Here is a 21,288-nt window from a genome sequence, read left to right on the forward strand (position 1 = left end):
TTTCCTACTAATGTGGCATAAAATTGAGAATGGAAATGGGGATATGTCAAGGATACAACAACCCGACAAAAGAGCTGACAACCGTGAAGTATTTTTGCTTGAGCTGCTGTAGTTATACCTTCATCAAGAACGCTCATAGCCGAATATTCGAAAGTAATTTTGGTCTAAACAAACAAAACCAATTGAAGAGCTATATGACATAAAGGACTCAACAATACTATTAGTAGCAGAAACAATATACATGTAATATAGTAAGGCCAACTTTGGATGACTTATTTAAACATTGATTTCAAGGCAAATTTTAAAATGATGAAAATATTGTATATTTTTATATGACAAAGTACAAGATAAACTGTTTTCATGTAGCTGAAAAGTGTATGCATGAATTTCATTTCTGCTTCAAATTGCTAATAATAATCGAAAGGAGTAGGTCCGGTATGGACCGATTTTGGCCTCAAATTTCAGTTTCATCTGACGATAGATTTTGACCACTTTTTAAACACTTAAGTGTCTATTTTATATTTTTCGTTTAATCTATGTGAAAGTTTTTAACTTATTTCGTCATTAAAAACGATCCGAATATGAAAAATCTACTAAATATGCGAAAAAATGTCACTTTTCAGATGGTTTTTGTTAAAAACGAAAGTGGCCGCATCCGTGTTCATCCTAAACCTTAATATAATATGTTATGTATTATCAGCAAATACCACTTCCATTTCAATATTTTGGATGAACACAAATGCGGCCACTTTTGTTTTACACGGAAACCGTCTAAAATTGAAGTAAAATGCTGGAATTATTAAGATTTCAGTAATTTAGCATGACTTTATGGTGCTAGTACCCAATATATGTGCATTGTATTGTCAAAAACAGCCCATATTTATGTAGCAGAACCATTTTACTATCCAATAAATAACTATAAGTTTACATTTTAACAATTTTGTAAAACTGCCATATTTTGGGGCCAAAAAAAGGTCTTACCGGACCTACTCCTTTAAAATGATTATTTGCAGCTTTGCACTAATGAAATTATAAAGGGTCACGAGCTACCTAAAAATGTTAAAACTTTACAATGGAAATATAAACATGTATTTTTATTTCAAACTTCATGCTTATTTTATAAATTTTATCGTTAGAGAATATTATTTTCAAAACATATTGCTTTTTACAATTTCCACAATTCGTAATCGATGTCATAATCGTAAACTAATGCGTATAAGATGATGATTATTTGTTCGAATTTATCTACGATAAAATGTGAAATATTTTATTGTCGATTATAGTATAAGTATAAGCCACTTATTATAAGAAAAAAGAACACAAAGGACCTATTACGTATAAAATGTTGATAAAATTAGTTTTAGAAGAAAAAAAACAATGATCTCATGACCATACGTCGTCTGTCAACAATTTTTAGATCATCAAAACCTATTTGAATATTTATACAAGTATAAAAAATTGAAGGAGAGAAATTGACAAATTACAACATTAAAAAAAAAACAAAAAAAAGCATATAAAAAGCATATAAAAAAGAAAAGAGACATAACTAAGAATCAAGTATGAATGATTTCCTTGGCCAAGAAGAAATGTAAAACTAAGAGATATATAGAAGGAAAATTGTGAAATTAACACGACCCAAACGATGAACCGCAAAGTACAGCTATTCCCATGTGTGGGGTTTGTGTTTGACGTTATTAAAAGTGATTAAGAGTCAATGCGATTATAGATTTCTACTAAATAAATGAAAAAGAAAAGATTTGATATTACGACAACGAGTAAAAAAGTGTCAATACCTGCTGGTTCTTCATGTGGATTATCGATGCAAAATCAATTTCTATTACAATCTGATCTACAATGGTCCTATCTACAATACCAAAACTGTTTAAATGATTGGCTTTTGTTAGTCTTGTATATTTTTTTATTATATTTTGGTTCATTTATATTTTTTAGAGCTTGGTGTGACGTTCATTTTCACTGAACTAGTGCACAATTTTATTTAGGGGCCAGCTGTGCGCGGAACCACCTCTGGGTAGAGGATTTTCTCGCTGCGTTGAAAACCCATTGGTGGCCTTCGGTTGTTATCTTCACTTTGGTCGGGTTGTTGTTGTCTCTTTGACATATTCTTCATTTCCATGCTTAATTTAATTTTATGGCCAATGCACTTGGATTACATGTACAAAATAATTAAAATATGTATCCATAAATCCATAATTTAAATTATAAAGAATGTAAAAAAAATTGACATCTAGTATGATTTCCGATGCAACAACTGTCCTGAATTATTATCAAAGCAAAATTATTTGAACAATTATAAGTCAGTGTTACGCTTTCACCGAGGCGGAAATTTTACCGTACAATAACTTATATAAGGCCAAAATACGGAATAAAATATTTGGAACAACGGTTTTATATTATATATATGTATATATACCAATAATATGACGGTATTTACCATTGTTTGAACACTCGATCCGTCTATAACCTGTAACAAATGATTTTAAAAGCTCGCAGTTACTGAAAGCTAGTTCAAAGTCTAATATCAGCTATTATAAAAGGGCGTTTTTCAATAAAAACGTATTTTCTTGTCCGAACCACTTTTAAAAAAATGTGTTTGATCTTCGCAAGTAATTTTTTGTGCAGTCAGTACATTGAATTAGATTTAACATTTTTAAGCAAAGAAACAGTTTATTTTTAGAGAGATTGATAAGATATTGACTCCTGAATGGTCCAAAACAACCAAAATGGCATGTCTATAGACCGCCTGTTCAACATTCATACTCTAAAATATCGTAAAAAAATGAAGAATTAAATGTTTTTTTACTTTACATACGTTCTTTAATACTTCAAAAGTATGTTCAGAGCCAACATATTTTAATAAACAGCTTTCAATATAGGATTTTTAATTTCAGAAGGTATATCCCAAACACAATGTCCACTACGAAACGAAGTCATTAAAAGTTGCCAATAAACAGTTTTATAAAATCAATGTAATTTTTGTTTGCAAGAGATATAAACATTAGGGTCTTACAAAAGAAGTGATGCTTTTATAACGGCAATTGAATTGTTGGTAAGAAAAATTGAGCACATCAAATGGACCAGAGTGATACCGTATTTTTGTTTATGTCCACTACGAAACGGGTCAAATCTCATTCAGTATTGGTTTTAAAATTATGAAAAAAAATATCCGTGTACAGCTTAATAAATGCTTTGATGAATATAATCAATCTTGTTACTATTGCAATAAAGGGATTGTGGAAAAAAATAAAACATGCGAATATGTCCCCTACTAAACGGTCCACTACGAAACAATTATGGGAGAAAAACGTTTCGTAGTGGACACTACCACTACCATGTAGTCTTTTTTTAATCTTTTTTCAATTATATTCGTGCAAAAACAAATAACAAGGGTTAGTGTCATGTAATTTTTATTTTGTTTTTATTAACATATAATAGGGTTGATGTCAACTACGAAACTTTTTGTCCACTACGAAACGCATCAAAATGTCCACTACGTAACATGAGTTGTACCTTCATATTTGAAGTACTGTCTAATCTTTATCGATACAAATGGTTTTCCATTTCAGAAAAAAATGAGATTTTTCTAGTATTTAAAGTAAACAAACTGGAATGTCTATAGGAACCATTTAAAATTGCAAAAAATACGTGTGTTTAGAAGAAGTTTCGTATGGGACAAAAGTCCCCTACGAAACAGAACACAAATTATGAAAATAATATCATTTTAAAGAATATTTAAAAACAGGTCTATAATAGAGGTATAATAATTCCAAATAACTCTTGAAATTAAATTTAAGACAAGTTGATTTTTCATTTTTTTTTTAGGTCTGAAAGTTACGCTTTTATTGAAAAAACGCCCATAAATCATCTGCGCCAAGACAAAACTCGGGTGGAAACGGTGTTCGGTTTTAGTAAAATCGCGTCACGGTAATTTATTCCCAAGGAACATTAATCGAAATGTCGTTTTTAATTCAAAATCGCATATAAAGAACGCCATCAATGTCAACTCAAATATAGAAATGAACTAGAATTGAAAATCATACAAGACTTGCACAGGCCTGAGGAGCCTTACTTTGTACAGGCGCAAAAATGCGGTGTGATTAAACATGTTTTGTGAGATCTCAACCCTCCCTCTATATTTCATGTCAATTAAAAAAAAACCACTCAGTAATACGCACATCAAACCTTAGTTTTAAAAAGTCCAAGCTATCTCACTGGCAGTTATGCCACATCTCCTAATTTTAATACAGCAAAGATTGCGAGGACTTGATATTGTTCAACATCATGTTCGAGACGAGAAAGAAAGGAACATTATCAAAGGTTATTTTTAATGAAACTATTCTCATTGGCACTGCCAAATTTTGCCTTCTGCTTGTCGCGTCACCAGAGCGATTTGGTGCTTGAAGATTCTTTGTATCTGCAGTTTGACGATGTATTGATTCATGTCTTCTTAGTCAGACTGCTAATTTCAGGACTAAGTTTATTATCAACTCCCTGTTTTTAAATATTTGTGATTGTATCATTGACTCATTCACACATATATAGTTTTTTAAATTCAAGTCCCTGTTCTAACTTCACATTTTTTTTTATTTTTAGTTTGCGTTTTGTATAAATTGTTTAAAATACAAGTTAAGGGGGATAACTCCAATTGAAATGGTATAATTTGATCTTTATAATAAGCTTGCTGGTGACCACTACATGATTTAATAGCTTATATTCGAGATTTTTTTTGCCATTGCATTAAATAATCATATACATTGTTGTCTTTAAAAAAAGTGTCAAAAGGGCTTAATCCAAACATTTTATATTTTGTACTCAGTCATGTCTGTCTACTATTACTAATCATTACTTCAACCCGGTACATAAGAGTCTTAATTTTTGTCATGCAAATATTAAAAAGAAAAAGATTCTACTAAGTGTGGATCGATGTGCATTTTATCCAATTTTTAACAACCCCCTTGATATTTAAAACAGATCGTCAATTATTTATTTTGCATGTTATACTCAAACTCAAGTTTAAGGTTAACGGAAGCATTTCGTACATGGAATCGTTTAAATGTCCGAAATTTGCAATTGCTGATAAAAAAAAAAATTGAATACAAAACTTCGAGAAAAAAACGTAAGAATAAAAACAGTGTTACATAAGCATTATAACTAATCAAAATACATCCAAACAACTGTCGCGTGCTATAAAATTTAGGGTAATTATAAAATGTGCTAATTGTTCTTTACTTTGACGCATATGCTAACGGTTCACCGTTTATCGAGTTGAATAGAACCGCATGGTGCTAATCACACAATAATGGCGCTATTTGTCACGATGTACCACCAAACATTCACCGATCTTACAGTTAATGGCGGTATCTTGTCTTTTAAGATTTTAAATCAAAAGATGTAAAAGTTAGAAAATTAATATAATTGTTCATCAGTTTTCTTTAAATCGTCTGTTGCTTTACTATATATATCGTGCAACCTCAATATATTGTTACTAACAAAAAAGCATGTTTAATCTAAGCAATTCAAATTCGTCTGAATACCGAATTGATAGAAATTTTCGTGAACGACATCGTGTGAGAAAAATAAGCCATGTTTTTGAAGAGTTAAAGGGTAAGCTACCAGAAGAATGGACATCGAGAAAAATGAGCAAATCTGAAATTCTAAGAAAGACTATAAAGTACATTCGACATTTAACAAACGCTATACAGGAACAAGACAACACCGAAGAGAACAAAGAAATTAATTCAAAGGAATTGTCGTTTAAAATGTCAGAAAATTATTCTTCAGCAGAAAGCTTATGCAGTAATTTTCCAAATCATAGGAGCAATGAACTGGATAAGGATTCTTTGTTGCAATGGATCGACAGTGCTTGTACTTCAGACAACGTCGACTGGTAAAGCTTTAAACGATCGAAAAAGGTATGTTTTTGTTTATTTAAAAACTTCTACAAATTGAAATCGCGTTATTCTAAATGATATTAAAAGTCATTGACCATTACAACATACACGATAAATGAATTGTCACGTTTTAATGTTATTCGCACATCGGATATTACTCTTGAATTGATATTAAAAGCTCAGAGAAAAATGTGTTTGGTAGCTCTTTGTTTAATCGGATTTCTTCACTTGTTTTTTTTTTTTTTTTTAATTAACTCGTTTGTGTTTCTTGATTGACGGGAATGTACCAATCGCAATATAATTATGACATAGCCACTTCATGAATTGTGGTCTACATTTGTTTTAAAAAAAAAAGATGAACAAGCATTTAATTTGCTTTGATAATTTCTGCTTGCAAAAAGTTTACTTCTTTTAAAAAAAAATGTAGCGTTAAAGTTACTTTCGTAGTATCATTTTTTTCTAATTTGCTAAAAATCTAATATTTCACAAATGACAAATTCACATTCAAACCACAAATCACAGTTAATGTTACCGAATATTCGTTCGAAAATAATATGTCGTGCTAGAATTGACAAAGCAAGATCTATGTATCGTATCTCGTATGTGCACTATTTCCCTTAAGAAAAGTTGAACAGGGATACATCTCACGCAAACTTTAAATATAATATTTATTTTTACAGGTAGCCACCAAGGTGATAGTGTGATATTTGAATTAGAGTTATCTTTCTTTCCACCTTTGAAATGAATGCTTTTTATTATTCTGGAAATACACACGGCCGCTGAGCATGGTTCTAAGCCACTAGAAATCGATTGAACTGAAACAAAGACTTGAATATCGTGTAAAATTGTCTCTCGTAAATAAATTACTGCATATGTATTTTGTTTGTTCTAATATTTATTAGGACTCTAAGCATATATGACCCAGTCGGAATTAAACTTGGGTGTATTGACGCTGAACATGTGATTAAGACAGGGAGTCTATTGAATATCGTATGAAACAAATTTTCTTGTTGTTTAAGTTGCCGTCTTTTGTTGTTCTCCACAATAAAAATACGTGTCTAATCAAACTTATGGTATATATGGTTTTCTTCAGGTCAGCTATCCGTTTATTTTTCATTTTATAAAATATGGTATTATAATTTAATATACAACATTAATAATGTTATTCATTACAAGAGATGCATAAAAAGCCGAAAAAACATATTCACTTCTACATTGTAAGCGAGAAACAGTTCATATGAATTAACACAGACAGTTGTGTACGGCACACAAAAATATAACTAGAAAGGTACGGCACACAAAACTATAACTAGAAAGGTACGGCACACAAAACTATAACTAGAAAGATACGGCACACAAAACTATAACTAGAAAGATACGGCACACAAAACTATAACTAGAAAGGATCGGTGTCATCAATTTTGTTCGTGAACTTGTTTGTTCTTTCCTTCCTTCCTTCCTTCCTTTATCTTTCTCCTTTTTTTTGTCATGGCGTTAGCAGTTTCTGTCGATTTATGAGCTTTGAATGACCCCTTGATAATTTCCTTTCCTTTTTAAGCAGTCTACGAACGCAATCACAATGGATGCCACTACTGGTACAAGGGGGGAAAACGAACTAACGAAAACGTAATAACGCCATCAAATTATGTAGATAAAGAGGCAGTCACTGTCTAAATGAATCATGTTCCAGATTTTGAGAATTTTGAACAAATAAGCTAAAGGTAGTCATACATATGCCATCATAGGGCAACAAAAGTAAATGAAAAAAAAACCTGCACAAGTGTTCTTTTATAAGATAATACAAATACAAATTCACCTCTTAATTTAACCTGTCAATCACTTTCCAAACTCGTGCGGGTTCGGTCTACGAAGATACTTTCTTTGCAACTTGATCTTCCCAAGTGACAATTTTAATCATTTATAAGGTTATACAAAACAATAAGGTGATAAAAGATGTCACAAGAGCCCAACAGATGTGAAATAATTATCAAAATAAGCAGTCATATTTGCCAGAAAAAATCGATGAACGAGAAGAGAATATCAAAAGTGCACATAGAGCCTTCAAATATGAGAAATATTCAAAATATTCAATTCACTTTCCAAATTTTCCCAGATAATAAACGAGACACAATTCTAACAAAACGGGATACATCCTACTAAATTTTAATTTGATAATCTAGGATGAAATGGTCCATGGAAAGGATGGGAAAGGGTAGCATCGGATTTCTTGAAAACTTTAAAGCATTGAAGTCATTATAAATAGTATCGCTCTGTAGTGCAACTTATAAACTATTAGTAATCACTAACGTTTATTTCAATATAGAGTGGAACCAGGCTCAAGCTAGAAGCCACTCGCTAGCATCCACTACGCTAGCAGCTGGAGTGTGGCTGCTAGCTTGAGCCTGATTAGAGCGGATACTCTTCTAAGGCTATTAAGATCAACCCTGGTTTTTGCACGTGTTCGTGTTGATAGGCCTTTAGTTTTCTATGTAGTGTTTCGTGAACTGTAGTTTGTTTGTCCAGACTTTGTTGGCTTTCTTCGACTTATGTTATTTATAACTCGTTTTCAATTGCGTATTCTGTCTATTTTTTGTTCCCCAAAACTATCTAAAAATATATAATCGTCAACTTTTTGATATTGTCTACACGATAGTTTGGTTCGTAACAAATAACCCTGTCCTCCATAGAATTGCTTGCTGTGATTCTATTTTAACAAGATTTGTTTCATTAAAAATGTTTTCAAAGAATGGCTCAGAACGATGACGGTACAACTGTATTTCGCAAGAAGTTAGATAAGCTAGACTATACGGTATGGACTTTGCTCATTGTTGAAGGCCGTACGGTGACCTATAGTTGTAAATGTTTATGTCATTTTGGTGTTTGTGGATAGTTGTCTCATTGGCAATCATACCACATCTTCTTTATTTTATAAAGACGCAAAGAACAAGTTTTAAAATAACTTATTGAGAATGAGTAAATACATGTAACTTATGTATTGAGTTCAAGCTAACAACATAATATTTGGAACAAGTTAACAATCTACTGGGAATAAGATAACAGTTTATTTTGAAGAAGTTAACTACTTACTAGTGAGATCAAATTTGCATCGTAATTGAGAGAAAAAACAGAACAAAATAAAACTTGATTTCGATCGAGAAAATTGTCTAGCATTCCTGAACACCTATCAAGATATGTCAAGATGAAGTATTGTTAAATTGTTCTGTATTAGTAAAGTAAATATCGGAATTTTATTATATAAATCGTTTGGTATCGTTTGGAATGGCTTTATCAAAACATCGTTTTCTAAAAAAAAAAATGCAAACCTATAACCAGGAGCAGACGTATGATTGTTTTAAATGAGACAACCATCAAATAGGCCTTAATAAATTACCTTATAAACAATAACATGTAAATACCATCTTTCGGATTTCAACAATATGCAAAACACATACCGTAAAAGATAGTAGAGTTTTTCAGATCCAATCTAAAACCTATGATCTGATGACATTTTGATTGAAAATATAGATGGATACATTTTTAACATTTCATACCGATACAATAATTAGCATTACTGACTAAATTTTATTTGATTTGGTGGGTGTTTTCAAGAACAATAATATTTGTTCTGACAACGTGCTGAAATACTAAGGTTACATGATACAAGGGTTGTGTTGTGACACTTTATAAATGCCTTATTTTATATAAAACAAAATGCATCTTAGTTGTTTTATATTTGTCATTTCGGAACTTTTATGTGGTATGTGTTTTGCGTATTGTTGAAATTCGTAGGGTGAACTACAGTTGTTAAATCTATGTTATTTGGTCTTTTGTGAAGAGTAGTCTCGTTTGTAACCATACTGCATTTTCTTTTTTTTTTTATATTTATCTAGGAAATATAGTATAGATGGCTTTTGTCGTGTATTTGGCAGGTTTCTCTGTACTGGATGTCAACAGAGAACATTAACACAATAAATCAAAGTATATAACATTCAAATATAACTAGTGTATCAAAGTAAAAAAAGACCTACAATCCACAGACAAAGGTTTCATATACGTGTACACTATAAATTATGGAAACGATGAGTGTGTTTGTGTATTACAATGAATACTCTCACATCTGTACTCAGTGTTGTTGTGGGGATATGTATATATACAAGAACCCGTCCACGTTCACTTTGTGTTTTTGTTATCCATTCGATGACTTAAATCGTTTTCAACTAGGTTTTTTAGTTTGTTCTTATGTTGTACTATTACACCACTGTTCCAGTTTAGGGAAGAATTCAGCAATCACAATTATATTTAACCCCGCTACATTCTTTATATGTCTAAACTAAGTCAGGAGCATGTTGTTCGGTGGTTTTCATTACTTCATGTCTGTCATATTTAAAAAAGATTGAAAAATGCACTATTACTATAATTATATATATGTACTAGACCTATAGAATCAATGAAAATATAACACTCGAATTAAAATATCTTTTTTCTACATGATATATGAAATATGATTTCCCCAAGGCTATAGTGGTTAGTCTCAGCTACTAAGAATTAATGTGCTTAAATACATTCATTCTACGTTAAACCTGCAAGATCTATGAATTTAGACTGTAATTGGTAAATGTTGCTCTATGACATGAATAAAAGATGTGCAGTTAATGTCATGAATCAAATGGCATCTGCATAATTGGCACAGAAAGACGAAATAGAAAAAGAATTTAATAAATAATAACGACTGGTTTATACATTATACATTTGATATTTATGTTAGCATCATTCAAATATCAAATGATCGTCACCATACCGTTCGAGTTTTCCTCATTGTTGAAGACCGTACGGTTGCCTGTAACTGCTTACATCCACTTCATTTGATCTTTGGTGTATAGTTGTCTTTTTGCCAATCATACCACATCTCCTTATTTTTATATTCAACCAGATTTAAAAATGTACTTTTATATATAACTATGATTAGAAATTTGATTTGATTTTTCAAATAATAAACAAAATTTAAAGAATCAACGAAAACTATCACATTCGAATTAAAATATCTGTTGTTTCTACATGATATATAAAATAGGATTCACAAAAAGGCTTGTGTTTAGTCTCAGCTTCTTAGAATTGATGTGCTTGTGTGTGGTTTAGACTGTAATTGGTAAATGTTGCTCTATGGCATGAATAAAAGATGTGCAGTAATTGTCATGAAGCAAATTGCATCTGCATAATTGGCACAGAAAGACGAAATAGAAAAGAATTTAATAAATAATAACGACTGGTTTATACATTATTCATTTGATATTTATGTGAGCATCATTCGAATCTGAAATGATCGTCACCATTACAAGTCACGTGACTGGTTTATATTATACATTTGATCACGTTAACATCATTTGAATCTGAAATGATCGTCACGATTACAAGTCACGTGACTGGTTTAAATATTATACATTTGATCACGTGAGCATCATTCGAATCTGAAATGATCGTCACCATTACAAGTCACGTCTGTTTCGTTGATAAAAACATTATAACCTTGACACATATACTTCACAAGATAATCGAAAAATTCAGTCCAACTTTCTCGAACTTCCGGTATGAATTCTTCTCCTATGGTATATTCCCAAACGTCAATTAATGACTTTGAATAAGCCTCAAAATATTCAATTCTAAATCCTTCAAAAGTTGCATGTTTGGCACCTAACATCATCAAATTTTGCTGAATGTGTGTTTTTGGCTGATCCATACTATCAACTAAATCGTCAACAACTCTCATAAATCTATATGCATGCTCCTTGAAAATTGGAGATCTGCGAAGCTCAATCTCGTCCATTTCTCTGAAATAAAATTATCATTCAATAGTTATTATACATAACACATTGAGCTACTTATAACTCGTCGTATCTTATTACCACACATACTGCTATCACATATACTGTTTGTATTTTTTCATAAATCTAACTTGCGAAATACTAGTAGATAAATTACGTTCCTGTATCAAGGCAGGAACATGACAGTTGTTATCCATTCGATTCGTTTGATGTGTTTGAGCTTTTGATTTTGCCATTTGATACATGTAGGTACTTTGCGTTTTGAATTTCCTCGGAATTCAGTTTTTTTTTTGTGACTTTCCTTTTTTCCAGAGTGACGACATTTATTGCCCTTCCTTATCTTCTGGAGTTATGCAGATTGGATCATCGCAATAAATGGTGATATTTCTGGACGAAATCGACTGCGAAAAATATGTCTTTTCGATATAAAAAATCTTATTCATCTAAAGGCAAGGTTTCATTGTGAAAGTTTAATTTCTCTGATTAAAGCTTAACAGACATCCTGGAATTAGATATCCTAGTACATGCAATTTCTCATACCTCCGTCAAATTACAATTACATTTATTGATCTTATATCAATAAATAATTATATATCATGACATTTTTTCTTTCTGTTTTAGAATATGTACTTGAAATAAGAACGATGACCTATAATTGCTTAAACCTATATCATGTAATCACTGGCGGAGAATCGTCTCTTTGGCAGTTATGCCACATCTTACCATTTTTGTTTTTAATTAATATGATATTGGGAAAGTTTTCGCCGTGTACAATGTGTTGAAACTTTGTATTAACCGCGTTGCATCGCACGAGATAGACTTGATATATTTAGTCGTCAGTTTTACATGTAGTAGAATAAAAATTACGGTTTATATACATACAAATTCATATCTTAAATATGTTAGCAACTTTATTGTCAAGCAAACCGATTTGCTCATTGTTGAAAGCCGTGTGGTGACCCATAGTTGTTAATGTTTGTGTCATTTTGGTCTTTTGTGGATAGTTGTCTCATTGGCAATCATACCACATCTTCTTTTTTATATGATAGATGTCTATTTTGCCAATATGAAGACTTTTTTTTAAAAATCAAGAAAACCATCAGTCCGAACAAGTCCTCGCTTGTCAGTGTACGTATCGTTATGCATTTGTTAGACGATGTGAACATTACGGGGCGCCGAATGGGACTCTTGTATGAGAGGCCGATCATGTCAAAAACCCGATAAAGTAACGCGTTAAATTTTAACGCGATAAAATCATATTTAACGCGATAAATACAGTTTTAACGCGTTAAAACAAGACTTTAACGCGAAAAGAAATCAATATATTTAACGCGTTAAACTTTGCAATTATTAAGTTTGGGATTTATCCCGTAGGTGAAATTTGACGTTTATCGCGATAAAATATCCGTCGCACTGGCCATATGTGTCATAATAAATCACATTTACGCGTTAAATTCAACACAAAAACGTTGCTACGATACATTATTTTTACGCGTTAAAACATCATTTAACGCGTTAAAACTTCATTTACCGCGTTAGAACATCGTTTAACGCGTTAAAACATCGTTTAACGCGTTAAATCATCGTTTAACGCGATAAAACATCGTTGGTTGGAGTTATGGAATAATGTTGCTAACGAATACTATGATCTGTAGCGTGTTGTGAAGGCATAAAACTTTGCTCAGTGCTCCAAGCACAAAAATCATGCTCGAAACATGAAATCCAGCCATTTGATTTTCGAGTCTGAGTACAAAAAACATGCTCAAAAGTTTAATGACCGTGAGGTATGGCCTTTCGAGTCAGTTTTTGTACTCGTACTCGTAAATCAACAAATGAAAATGCTGGATTTCATGTTTCGAGCACGATTTTTGTGCTCCGAGCTCTAAGCAAAGTTTTATGACTTCAACCCCAGGACATTTCAGACGAGGAGGATAATGAAGATATTAAATTCGTCTTCCTCTCACGATTAAACCATTTTCCTTAACAAACCAGATTTCAAAATAGGAAACTCGGTTTGTTAACTAAAAACCATACAAGTTCTAATGTCCTATTTGTAACAGGTATCTTGAACAACATACTACCAAAAACAAGTGCTGCAAATAAAAACATACCACCACAAACACAAGGAGATGACACCAATGAAGACGATAACATTTTAGCACACTCGGGTATGAATTACAGCCTTCACTGTAACGACATGCACGCTGTTCCTACAACCCCTATGTTTTAAAACAGAAAATCTTCGAAATTTCCTCCGCAAAACTAAATAAAATGTTAACAAACACTAACCATTATAAAAACTAATTCAGTATATATATATATATGTTTTCCTTTATTTTCTTATAGCTCTTGGTCATATGCTTAGTAATATCTAGTATATTTGGGGATTAATACAACAAAACTGTGAAAAAAACCAGATTTCCAACGTTACATTTTTAAACAACTGTTTTATCTCTTATGTAAAGTGATCCTATTTCTAATTCTCTGATCTTCCCGAAACTTGGCGGAAGCAACGAAGTGTATCAGTTCTCGGTTAAATTAAAGTCGTTATTTTGTCGAATTTCGTTTGATTCGGTGGCTGCATATTAAGCTGGAATAAGAAAAATGTCCAAAGACGTTTTTTGTTGACTTAACGGCTGAAAACTAGTTTTATAAGTAGACATAGCTAAAAATGCCTAAAAGATGCGAGATAATTATAAAATCTACCGAAAGAACAAACATTTGCCTCATTGTTCGTGAGTTTAAAAATTGTAGATTCTTTAAAACCATCTCTACACAGTCGTTTTTCAAGCGGTAGCGCCATTTTGTCCAAGTTGATATTTCATTTGTCCAAACAATTAATGCGGGTTTTTTACCAGATATTTTAATAATTAATTTATAATTTACCAAAACAAAAGTTAGATACACGAAAAGTACATTAAGTCTAGATTCTTTTTTAGTTGCGGGTTGTCAAAAAAAAACAACCCACGGTGCATGTTGTGCATGAAACGGATGTAACTGAAAGACTTATCGGAAACGGCGACAAAAACAGTTTCATTGAATTAATGCATCCCCGTATTATACGGACGATTCAGGAGAAGATTAGTACATTTTAAAAGCAAGAAACTTCAAATGACTGGGAAAATAATTTTCAAGATAGTGTTATAATAATTTCATTCAATGATTATGTGTCAAGTAAATTTTGAATACAATTCAATTCAAATTAATCAAGGGTAAATATGTTTTTATTTACTGGCAGAGTGTCGGATATATTTGTATTAGGGTTGAATCAAGATATGAAAAATTAACAATGACAGATGATATGCATCCATGCAATTTTAGCAGCCTGCGATTAAAATTTTGTCGTAATTCATTTATAGAAAACCGTATACTTCTGTCCCATTTTTCCTTCCTTCAAGTTCATTACTTACGACAATACAACATTTTAAATGTGAATTAAGGGTAAAAATTATTTAATCGATTTCCACAACTTGGGGTAAATAAATTCATGTTAAATAGACATCACAAAATTAATAGAGACATATTTAGAATCAACCAACTACATAAAAAAAGCAAATGAAACTTGCAAATTGAATAAATGTACGTCAAACGTTTCAGAAAACTCTCTTTGACGTCGTGGTGGTGTAACGTAGGAACATCGTGCGCAAAGTTTGTATAGTCTTGGCTCACACTGAACAGCATGGTACAAAGGGCCTTAAACAAGACTAGTGTAAAAACAGGAAAGCCAACGGTATAATCTATAAAAACAAATGGAAACACTTATGAAGCACATCAAAAAAAGACATTTTGATACGGTACCAGGTACCCGACTTAGGACAGGTGCAAAAAATGCAGTGGATTTAACACCTATCCAACTTGAAACAATAATGTAAAATCACCACATAGAAAGACACACTTTGAAATATCAACTGAAATGGTTTTACTCAATCAAATGACATACTAGTATTAAAAAAAAACTAATGATGAAACACTGACCGAATAAATGTGATCTATGACTCAATGTAAATAAAAAATAAAACAATGGTGTTAGAGTCAAACAATATCAGAAAGAAAATTATAACCTGGAACAAAATTCGGACAGACAGAGAGACAGTGTCTTTCAGCTTTACAGGTAGGGCATTGATAATAGCGCCCATTTTAGAGAGGGGGGATAAATAATCTGTTCTCCGTACATGCCATATTACAAAACAACGCAGTATTTAGAGGTTAAAATGTCGAAAATGAATGATTGCGCGGCGAAAAAAACCCGACCTAGTAAGTAGTAAAAACAAAGAATAACATCCTCCTTCCCCAATGGATATCAAATGGTCATCCTCTTTCTTTTGGCACAGATTCGTTACATTATTGTGCATGGTTTACTAGATGCTCGGTGTACGCTATTAAAGGCCTCTTGTTTTAAAATTTATTTTACAAAATTCACTTGTAGAGACTTCTGTAAGTATACGTCAAACTACCAGTTTATGGTAAACCATAATGTTAGATACAGACATCACATGATGCAAAAAGACGAAGTAAAGTATCTGAAAAACTTGACATATAAACAAAATTTACTCAAGACGAAGCGTAAAGACAGGTTGACAAATGTAAATCTAAAGTTGTTTTTAACGTGTTAAAATAACATTTAACGCGTTAAAGTTGCATTTAACGCGTTAAAATTACATTTAACGCGTTAAAGTTGCATTTAACGCGTTTAAATTACATTCAACGCGTTTAAATTACATTCAACGCGTTAAAGGTGCATTAAACGCGTTAAAATAACATTTAACGCGTTAAAACTGCATTTTTCGCGTTAAAGTTGCATTTAACGCGTTGAAGTTGCATTTAACGCGTTAAAATTGCATTCAACGCGTTAAAGATGCATTTAACGCGTTAAAATAACATTTAACGCGTTAAAACTGCATTTTACGCGTTAAAGTTGCATTTAACGCGTTAAAGTTGCTTTTAACGCGTTAAAGTTGCTTTTAACGCGTTAAACTTGCTAATAACGCGCTAAAGTTGCTTTTAACGCGTTAAGATAACATTAAACGCGTTGAAGTTGCATTTAACGCGTTAAAGTTGCTTTCAGCACGTTAAAGTTGCATTTAACGCGCTCAAGTTGCATTTAACGCGTTAAAGAAGCTTTGACGTACTGTTCTGCTAATCTCACCATTATCGCGTTAATTGACGAAGATATGACACATCCGGCCATTTTATTTATTAGGTTTCGAGTAAAACATGACGTCTTAAAACTTAGTTAAGGCGAAAGTAGAAAGTTTTTCTGTCATTTTTTGTAGTGAATTGCATAACGCGTTAAATTATCAATTAACGCGTTAAAAATAATTTTAACGCGTTTAAACTACATTAATCGCGTTAAATGTGATTTTATCGCGTAAATGTTAACGCGTTACTTTATCGGGTATTTGACATGAACGGCCTTTCATACTCTTGTGGTTTTGTACAAAATTCAATTCTGTCATAACAAAATCATTTTTGTCTTACAAAACTATGTGCTACAGACTTGTTTTGTGAGAACTTCAATTTTGTGTTGACAAAATTCATTTGTGTATACAAAATTCATTTTTTTCATGACAAAATTCATTTTTGTAGACAAAATTCATATTTGTCATGACAAAAGTCAATTTTGTCTAAAAGGTATAAACATATTTGCATACAAAATTGACTTTTGTTACCTGATATGGAAATTATATCACAAAAGTCAATTGTGTGAGGTAAGATTCAATTTTGTGAGACAAAATTGACTTTTGTGAGACAAAATTGACTTTTGTGACCGGAGACAAAATTTAATTTTGTGAGACAAAATTCAATTTTGTGACTTTTGTTGAGACAAAAATCAATTTAGTTAATTTTGTTGCGACAAAAGTCAATTTTGTCAATTTTGTTGAGACAAAAATCAATTTTGTCAATTTTGTTGAGACAAAAGTCAATTTTGTTAATTTTGTTGAGACAAAAGTCAATTTTGTGACCACAGAATTCATTTTTGTGACGACATAATTCAATTTTGTAACAACAAAATTGACTTTTATGGACAATATTTACTTTGGTGAGACAAAATTGACTTTCTTGAGACAAAAATCAATTTTGTTGAGACAAAATTCAATTTTGTCAATTTTGTTGAGACAAAAGTAAATTTTGTCATTTTTGTTGAGACAAAAGTCAATTTTGTTGAGACAAAATTTAATTTGTCAATTTTGTCTCACAAAAGTCAATTTTGTCTCACAAAAGTCAATTTTGTCTCACAAAAGTCAATTTTGTCTCACAAAAGTCAATTTTGTTGATCACATTGGTCAATTTTGTCTCACAAAAGTCAATTTTGTGTAACAAAAGTCGATTTTGTATGCAAATGAGTTCACAGAAACCAAACTAAACTAATTTCAATACAAAATTGACTTTTGTCGCCCAATTTTCAAATTAGGTAACAAAAGTCAAGTCTGTGTAACAAAAATGAATTTTGTCATGACAAAAGTGACTTTTGTCCGCTGATAGATAATTTTGTATGACACAATTTTAAATTTGTAGTATGATACAAATTTTGTTAAACTGAACTCATTTTTGTTGAACAAAAGTCACTTTTGTCCGTACAAAATTGAATTTTGTGTACAAAACCACAAGAGTCCCATTCGGCGCCCCGTAAACATTGTATGTTTAACCATCCCTCAAGATCCATCCGAAATCTTTCTTCTGTATATAAAATTATATATGGATTATATGCCATTATTATGAAACGCTAAATATAATATATATTTCATTATAAATTGTTTAGCGTTTACTTTTCTACATTGGCTACAGGTATAGGGGAAAGGTTGAGATCTCACAAACATGTTTAACCCCGTCGCATTTTCGCGCCTGTCTAAAGTCAGGAGCCTCTGGCCTTTGTTAATCTGATATTTTTTTTTTACTTTTAGTTTCCGGGTGCGGGAGTTTCTCGTTGCATTGAAGACCTTTTGGTGGCCTTCTGCTGTTGTCTGTTCTGCGGTTGGGTTGTTATCTTTTTGGCACATTCCCCATTTCCATTCTCAATTTTATAGTGGTATTAATTTTCGTGTTTTTGTCCGAGATTATACATGTTTAGTCATAGATAAGATGCAGTGTTAAATAAAATTCTGTAACTTAATTGTCATATTTTCAATAAAATAAAAAATAGAAATCAATGCGCTGCTAACAATGAATGTAGTATGTAATATTCGGAAAAGATTTGTAACTTAATCGTCATACTTTCAATCAAATGAATAAATAAAATTGAGAATGAAAATGGTGAATGTGCCAAAGAGACAACAATCCGACCATAGAGCTGACAACATCAGAAGGTCACCAACAGGTCTTCAATGCAACGAGAAATTCCCGCACCCGGAGGCGTCCTTCAGCTGGCCCCTAAACATACTAGTTCAATAATAATGAACGCCATACTAAACTCCAAATTGTACACAAGAAACTGAAAGTTAAAATAATACAAGACTTACAAATGCCAGAGGCTCCTAGAAACAAATGAGCTGCTAACAATAAATGTGGTATACAATATTCGGTAAAGATTTGTAACTTAATCGTCAACTCAATAAAATGAAAAACAGAAACCAATGCGCTGCTATCAACGTAGGATGCAATATTTGGTAAAGATCTGTAACTTAAAATTGTCATACTTTATGTCCAAATAAACTGAAAGATAGCAACCAAACAAGCAAAGACAAGTTTATCTTGCTGAACAAGATTATTGAATATAAACAAAGACAACTAATTTTATATTGCTGTATACATCATGCACTATGGTTTGTTTGCTGCAAGGCATAGGCATAAAAGGAATTTTTGAAATCGATGTAAGTTCCTTTCGGACAATAAATCATTTAAAATTGTATTTCCTATGTTTGAATTTAACCGTTAATATGGGTTTGTGCAAACTTACTCATTCAAAAGAATAATAATTGCTTACAAATATTTATGACTTAGTCTAGTTCTTTTCCTGCCGCCAATCGATTGGTATTAGAATAAACCAAATAATTTATGATAAATGAACCGCAAAAAGCAATTTCTTTTACACAAATGCACTGCACGATTTTTTTATCAGACAATAAACCAGACAAAACCATGATAACCTATGGCAAAACTGGACATTAAAAACTATATAAAGAGTAGCTATATAAAACTTTAGTAACCAATAAGATGAGATTTTTCATAAGGTTTTTCTCCAAAATAGATTCTAAATAAATTAATCAAATCAAATCAGATGTTAAGAATCAAACGAGATTTTCTGACTGAAAATCTTCAACACATACACCTTACAAGACTCACGTGTCTCTGGTGGAGGTTACATTTTTATATTTTTCTATATATTTTCTATATATTTCCAGACACTTACTCCTTAATATTTCTTTGTTATATAATATGATTTTTGTTGTTTTTCTGGTGTCGTTGGATTTATTAATCAATAAATAGTTAATAGTTATATGCTGACAGTTCTGATCTGCATTGAGTGTAACTGTCATTTATAAGTTTAAGATCAAGGCATTAATCATTTTATTAGGAACATGTAAGTTAACAATTCGTTTAGATGAAAGGACATCATTAATACGGTAGGCAGATTCTGTCATAGATTTATTTTATTAAGCGGATATTTATACCTCTCACAATGTACTTGAATTTGATGTTCAGTAGTTGTCGTTTGTTGATGTGGTTCAAATGAGTTTCTCGTTTCTCGTTTTTTATATAGATTAGACCGTTGGTTTTCCCGTTTGAATCGTTTCACACTAGTTACTTTTTTAGGTTCTATATAGCTTGCTGTTCGGTTTGAGCCAAGGCTCCGTGTTGAAGACCGTACTTTGACCTATCATGGTATTTTATAAATTGTGACTTAGATGTAGAGTTGTCTCATTGGCACTCATACCACATCTTCCTTTATCTATTATTATTGGATTGATTATAAATATAAGACACACGCTGATTTCTGTTTTTCCTACTCTCCAAGACAGTTTCAATAACAAGAAAAAATTAAATGTTGGTTATGTTTAATATGTCAATCAAATCCAAAGACAACCAATTAGGAACATATTCACTAAAGTATTATAGTCGTAGACCAAAGAACATGCTGATTTGCCATTACACACCTACCGAAAGTCTAGTTATATATAAATTGAGTTTTAATATAAAAAGCGATTTAAAAGTATATGTTCGTTCTAAAGAAAAGTAAGTCGTGATCATCGATAATATTTACTGTCACTATGTGATGGACACTCAAGGTATTTCTTAAAAAAACCAATGCAAGGAACTTGGACACGTAAATGATACAGAACATTTCCATTCACTATCTAATGTTTACTTGATTGTCTAAAAACAAAACCAATGCAAAACAACATGAACTCATTTCTGATACGGAACACTCCAGTCACAATCCAATGGTCACATGGTTGTCTGAACAAAACCAAAATTAATGCAAGAAAATATTAACAAGTATCTAAAACGGAACACTAAAATCACAATCTGATGGATACTTGGTTGTCTAAACAAAACCAAATTCAAACAAGGATATATATAAAATTGAGAATGGAAATGGGAATGTATCAAAGAGACAACAA

The 21,288-nt window shown here is 31.7% G+C and overlaps 1 protein-coding gene across 3 annotated transcripts in view; it reads right to left on the bottom strand.

The window, feature by feature from the left end:
- Positions 1-11,137: 11,137 nt before the first annotated feature.
- The window catches only part of LOC134686313 (globin C, coelomic-like), a 49,574-nt gene continuing 39,423 nt past the window's right edge, over positions 11,138-21,288 (bottom strand). For all 3 annotated transcript variants that reach the window (XM_063545981.1, XM_063545984.1, XM_063545983.1), the window contains exon 3: positions 11,138-11,734. In XM_063545981.1, the coding sequence (XP_063402051.1) occupies positions 11,365-11,734 (370 nt within the window). In that variant the 3' untranslated portion in view covers positions 11,138-11,364. The remainder of the gene's footprint in view (positions 11,735-21,288) is intronic.

The sequence above is a fragment of the Mytilus trossulus genome, chromosome 10 (genome assembly GCF_036588685.1).
Source record: "Mytilus trossulus isolate FHL-02 chromosome 10, PNRI_Mtr1.1.1.hap1, whole genome shotgun sequence".
Taxonomy (NCBI): domain Eukaryota; kingdom Metazoa; phylum Mollusca; class Bivalvia; order Mytilida; family Mytilidae; genus Mytilus; species Mytilus trossulus.